We start from the raw sequence: 6624 nt of genomic DNA, 5'->3' as shown, positions 1-6624 counted from the left end.
CACACACACACATATATATATACGTGTATGTGTGAATATATATATATATATATAAGCTCTGGTAGCGTAGTGGTTACTATTTGGGCTGCTAACCTCAAGATCAGAGTTTGGAAGTACCAGCTGTTCTTCAGGAGAAAGATAAGGCTTTCTGCTCCAACAAGGCTGCTATGAGTCAGAACTGATTCCATGGTGCATGGTTCTGATTCCAGAACTGATTCCATGGTGCACCAACACTAGCACACACTCATATATATAAAGGAAGGTTTATATCAAGGAAACAGCTCACACAATCACTGTTGCTGTTTTTGTTAAGTGCTGTTGAGTTGGTTCCAACCTATAGCTACCCTGTGTAGGGTTTCCAAGGAACAGCTGGTGGGTTTGAACTGCTGACCTTGTGGTTTGAAATCTAGTGCTAATCCTAAAGCATCATACCAGAAGTCCACACAGTTGTAGGGAAAGTTCCAAGTTTGCAGGTCAGATGTTAGGCTGGAAGTTTCTAACTCACATAGCTACAGAGCTGATGAACAAAGATCAACTGGAGGTAAAAAGACAGGCTTCTGATGACTCACAGAACAGCCATGTAAGGGAGCAAGCCACTGGCTCAAGTCCAAAGAACAGGAGGTCAGAGGAGAAGCCAGATGCTAGATCCAGACCCAGGAGAAAGCAAGCAATCTTTGCCTGAGTGTCCAGTATGTTGGAAGCAGGCAACACTCCAGAGGAAACTTCCTTTCAATTGATTGTCTGCTCATAGAAGACCTTATCATAGAGTTGATTGCAATTTATCAGTTCCTATCATGGGAGATACTATATCTCAACTGCCAAACCACTGACAATCCTGTCCTAGTGGAGCTGACACAAAACCTTAACTATCTATCACACACAGGCAAAAATTTTATGAAGAATGTTCAAAAACAGTTGTAGAGTACATCAACAGGGAGCTGCCAGAAATTCAAGCCAGATTCAGAAGAGGATTAAAAAAGGGATATTATTGCTGATGCCAGATAGATCTTAGTTGAGAGCACAGGATAAAAGAAAGATGGGTACTTGTGTTTTATTGACTGTGTGAAAGCATTTGACTGTATGGATCATAGCAAACAATAATTAACATTATGAAGAATGGATATTCCAAAACACTTAAATTGTGCTCATGCAGAACCCTTACATGGAACAAGAGGTAGTCATTTGAAGAAAATAAGGAAATGTTGCATGCTTCAAAATAAAAAAGAGCATATCAGGGTGTATACTTTCACTATATGTATTCAATCTACAGGCCAAGCAAATAATCCAAGAAGCAGGACTATATGAAGAAGAACGAGGCAACAGTATTGAAGGAAAACTCATTAACAACGTGTGATATGCAGATGATACAACCTTGCTTGCTGAAAGTAAAGAGGACTTACAATGCTGATGAACATAAAAACAAACAAACAAAAAAACAAGAATAGAGGTAAATATTGTTAACCAATGGTACATGGAGAGGATTGTACTTATTGCAATGAAACAAAATATGATTTGTTGCATATAAAACTGGTTGGTGATCTGCCCTGTGATTCACAATAAAAGCTTAAAAAAATAAACAACATAAAAACTTACTGATGAATATCAAAGACTGCATACAGCCTTCAGTATGGGTTGCACCTGAATATAAAGAAAAATGTGAACAAAAATCCTCACAATTGGACTGATAAGTAACGTCAAGGTAAATGGACAAAAGGTTGAAGTTGTCACAGATTTAATTTTATTTGGATTTACAATTAATCCTTATAGAAGCAGCAGTTAAGAAATAAAATGACATAAATCATTAGAAAAATATGCTGCAAAAGACCTCTTTGATGTATTTAAGAGCAAAGATGTTATTCTTTTTTGAGGATTATGAGCATCTGACATAAGCCATGGTATTTAGATTGCATTGTTTCCATGTGAAAGCTGAACAATGAGTAAGACAGATAAGACAAGAATTAATGCATTTGAACTGTGGTATTGGTGAAGAATATTGAAAGTTCCATGAACTGCCAGAAGATCAATCAGGCCTGTGTTTGAAGGAGCACAGACAGAATGCTCTTTAGAAGGGAGGATAGCAAGATTTCATCTCATGAACTTTGGACATGCTTCAGGACGGACTCCTTCCTGAAAAGGGACATCATGCTTGGGAAGGCCCACACTGAGGTTAATTGACATGATACTTACAACAAACATAAGAGTTGTGATGATGCCTAGGACCTGACAGTTTTTTGACAAGATGGCATCTAATATGAATAATAACATGAGTAAAATACTGAATGATGTAGATAGCAAAAGATAATATGGAAGAAATACAGAATACCTGTACCAAAAAGAATCAGTCAACAGTTCAATCCTTTCAGTAGGGAGCATATGATTAAGAATCTTTAGCACTGAACAAAGAACAAGTTTCATGGACAGCACTGGACAAAAATAAGACTCTGGAAAGTAACTGAATGCCAAGTCAAGATGTTTGAATAAATCAATGCAATGCTGGATGTGTTTACTTATTAATGCCAAGGAATTTAGAAGATAAATGCTCAGCAACAGAATAGTTAAACTTTGGTAATGCACATGATGAAATATTGTGAAATGTTGAATTATAATGATGAATCTAAGAAACACCTCATAATGCGGATTCAATCTGAAGGACATTATGCTGAGTGAAATTAGTCAACCACAGAAGGACAAATACTGTACGAGACCACTGTTTTAAAAAGTTAAGAAAATATTTCATTGGGAAGGAAGGGTAAATTATTCATTGGATAGAGGGTGTTGTTGTTAAGTTCCAATGAGTCGATTCTGACTCATAGTGACTCTATATAAGGTTTCTAAGGAAAAGCAGTGGATTTGAACCATTGGTCTTGTGGTTTGCAGTCCAGTGCTGATAGACACATGTTAATCTGGGTGACAGTGAAGGCAATATACAAGTAGGAGGTTAGCAGAGGAAAGATGAAGGTAGCAGAAGACACAGGGAGGAACATGAGAGTGAAAGCGAATAGAAATAAATACCAATAACTGATGGTACAGAGAGGGGATTGCAATCACTGGAGTGAAAATAAATGTGAGATTTGTTGAATGTGGGATTAATGATCTGTTCTGTAAGTCTTCACTCAATTCACAAGTAAAAAAGAAGGAAGAAAAAGAAAGAAATTTGGAAGATAGCTACTTGGCCAATGTCTGGAAGAGCTTCATATTTGCCACTATTCCAAAGAAAAGAAGTCCCAAATCATGTGGGAAGTATAAAGTAATATCATAGTATCACATATAAGTGAATGTTGTTGAAGACAATTTTAAAGTGGTTACAGTAGTATATAGACAGGGAACTGCCAGGAAGTCAAGCCAGATTCAGAAAAGGACACGGAGTGAGGGACATAATAGCTGATGTAAGATGCATCTTGTCTGAAAGTATGAAATGTCAAAAAGTTGTCTATCCCAGTTTTTTTGTTTTTAAATTTTTGAAAGGCACTTGACTGCATGGGTCATAAAAATTATGGAAAACTTGTGAAGACTGGAAATTCCAGAACACTTAATTGTGCTCCTATAGGATCTGTACAGAGGCAGTCTTTGCAATAGAACCATTGAATACTGCTTGGTTTAAATTCAGGAAAAATATGTCAGGTTGAATTGCAGTTTATTTGTCAGGCACAAATAAAACTGTTACAGTTGGAAGTTTAGAGTTACCTGGAGAAGTGAACAACTGTGGAGTACTAAACATGTACAAACATTTAAATGAATATTGTTGTTGTTAAGTGCCATCAAGTTAGTTCCAACCCATAGGGAACCTGTATAGCGTTTCCGAAGAGCTGCTGGTGAGCTTGAACCACCGACCCTGCAGTTCAAATAGCTTTGAAGCCTGGCGCATTAACCCACAGTGCCACACCAGGACTCCTAAATGAATATAGTGGTCGTGGTTATGTGCCGTGGAGTCGGTTCTGACTCATAGCGACCCTGTACAGGGTTTCCGAGGCTGTAAATCTTTACAGGAGCAGAAAGCCTCGTCTTTATTCTGCGGAACAGCTGGTAGTTTTGAACTGCTGACCTTGAGGTTTGCAGCCCAATTCGTAACCACTACGCTACCAGATAGAGTGAATAAAACAATAACCCTGATGTGTCTGAAGTTTAAACCTGATAAGAAGTAAAATGCACTAATAATATTACATGTCAGAAAAGGATAAATGGACTAAAATTGATCTAAGATCCTTTCACTACAAGAAAGAGGTACTACTGACAATTTGTACTAGACTTTGAGAAACTATGTAGAGATCTCTATGACAATAAATAAAATGAATATAAATTGATGCATAAAAAAAAAAGGGATATTCAGTAGTACAATAACAAGTTAATCCCAAAGTGGGAAAAAAAAAAAAGTAACAATAATTCACACATCAGTGGGAGTAACAGTAAATATAAGTGCATGTAAAATAACACATTTATGTAGAGAAATAAAAATAACTGTCTTTAATGTGATGAATTATCCTTTAAAAAAGTAGTCTATTTAAAAGACTAGTACTGTGAGATTGCTTTAGAGGAAAGTTCAATGCTGACTGTAAGGCAGACAAACTTAATTTACAATTATATGCAAGGCTAAGAGAAAAAGATGCTGCTTAATTTTCACCTTGGTAAATTTCACAATGTCAGGAAAGGGGCAGTCACCATTGTATTCTCACCATAAGCAGATCTATGAAAATAATGTTAATTTGGGGGTAGAACAAAATACCTGCATTATAGTAACAATTAATACATTCAAGTCTACTAATACAAAAATACAAAAGACTTTGATATGAATGAAAAAGTAAAATAAATTCATTAAGAAATTGAAGATAGGGAAAGAAAACTAAGCAGAAGTATTAAGAAAAGTGTTGGAAAGCTAAGTGGAAATTAAGTACACTGGAACACAAAAAGAAACAATTATAAATACATGTTGAAAATATTATGAAAAAACATTTCATGCCTAAAGTTTCAAAAAGTTGCATATTGAATCTCATTCCGATTGAGAGAGAGACTTTTCTTACATTCTTTATTTCTGCAATAACATTTTCTTCACACGATCATAGATCTGCTTGGTTCTGACTCCATAGACAACAGGGTTGAGCATTGGTGGCACTATGACATAGAGATTGGCCAGTAGTATATGGACATAGCGGGGGACATTACAGCCAAAGCGATGTGTCATAAAGGAGAAGAGGGCTGGTGTGTAGAAGGACAGAATTACAAACACATGTGAACCACATGTGCTAAGAGACTTAAGTCGGGCTTCCCGTGAAGGTAGATGGAAAACAGTATGGAGTATCTGGACATAAGAAATAGCAATGGCTATTATATCAAACACTAGGTTACCAATGGCACATAAGCCATAAATAATATTGACCTTGATATTGGCACAAGATAAGCGAGCAAGACCCATGTGTTCACAATAGGTATGAGGGATGATATTATTTCCACAGAAGGGCAGTCGTATTATGAGAAATATAAATGGAAACACAAAAATAAATGACCTCACTAATACAACAAGACCAATCATAGAAACAACCTTGTTAGTGAGGATGGTGCTATATCGGAGTGGGTTGCAGATGGCCACATAGCGGTCATAAGCCATTGCCAAGAGTACTGATGATTCCATAACTGTGAAGTTGTGGATGAAAAACATCTGGGTGAGGCACGCATCAAAGATTATCTCTCTAAGGTTGAACCAGAAGATACCAAGCATCTTAGGAATGGTTGCTGTGGATAAACCTAAGTCAATGGTGGCCAACATGGCCAGAAAATAGAACATGGGTTGGTGCAAGCTGTTCTCAGCCTGGATCACAAACAGAATGGTGAAGTTCCCTAATAGTGCAATCAAATAAACAGCAGAAAAGGGAAAGCCAATGCAGATATGGAATGTTTCCATTCCTGGGATTCCCAACAGCAAGAAAAATGAGGGATGAAATTGGGTGTTATTGGGAGGAAACATTTCTTATGGTACTGTATAAGTCCAGAAGTATCAGAAATATGTGCTCATCAAGTCTGCAATCACCAAATATATTCCTACATTGGAGACATAAAAGTAACATAAGATCATTGTAAAATTATTTACATTCTCTTCTGTAGATAATTCTGAAAACCTCAAATTTACTATGTACAAAGCATAAGATCAGAGAAGGAGGTAGACGACAATTTATAATAAAATGCTCTACCCGGTACTTTGAAAAATGCTAGCATTGTCTTTTCATTTAATTAAGAAATAATCTTATTACTGAGATTATACAAAGCTTTTGCCTGACATGCACTTTTTAGATAACTTCTCTATCACCATCATCACTAAAAAACTCTTCTTACAATTTTGAACTTAGGCTTCATTTTCAAGCACTAGTGTAGCACTGTAGGATAAGCATTGGACTGCTAACTACAAGGTTGGTGGCTCTAACCCACCATCCACTCCTTAGAAACTCTACACAGGGACTATGAGGCAGAACTCACTGGACAGCACTTAACAACAGCAAGGTTTATTTAGCCCTTAACACAATAATAATAATAATAATAATAATAATAACCCACTGCTACTAGTCAATTCTGACTCAGAGTGAGCCTACAAGACAAAGTAAAGCTGTTCCATAGGGTTTCTCAGATTAAATCCTCAAG

General features: G+C 36.7%; 1 protein-coding gene across 1 annotated transcript; it reads right to left on the bottom strand.

Moving 5' to 3' along the window:
- Window positions 1-5020: 5020 nt before the first annotated feature.
- LOC102825279 (olfactory receptor 52E2-like) lies at window positions 5021-5956 on the bottom strand. Its single transcript, XM_006870234.1, has one exon. The coding sequence runs from the start codon at window positions 5954-5956 to the stop codon at window positions 5021-5023; it is 936 nt and encodes a 311-aa protein (XP_006870296.1).
- Between the last annotated feature and the right edge of the window lie 668 nt (window positions 5957-6624).

The sequence above is a fragment of the Chrysochloris asiatica genome, unplaced genomic scaffold, assembly GCF_000296735.1.
Source record: "Chrysochloris asiatica unplaced genomic scaffold, ChrAsi1.0 scaffold00140, whole genome shotgun sequence".
Lineage (NCBI taxonomy): Eukaryota > Metazoa > Chordata > Mammalia > Afrosoricida > Chrysochloridae > Chrysochloris > Chrysochloris asiatica.
Note: the sequence above shows the minus strand (reverse complement) of the source record. Positions and strands in the feature narration are given on the sequence as shown.

Excerpts from the sequence above, each read along its gene's own strand:
- LOC102825279 (XM_006870234.1), bottom strand. The coding sequence starts at position 5,956 with ATGTTTCCTCCCAATAACACCCAATTTCATCCCTCATTTTTCTTGCTG.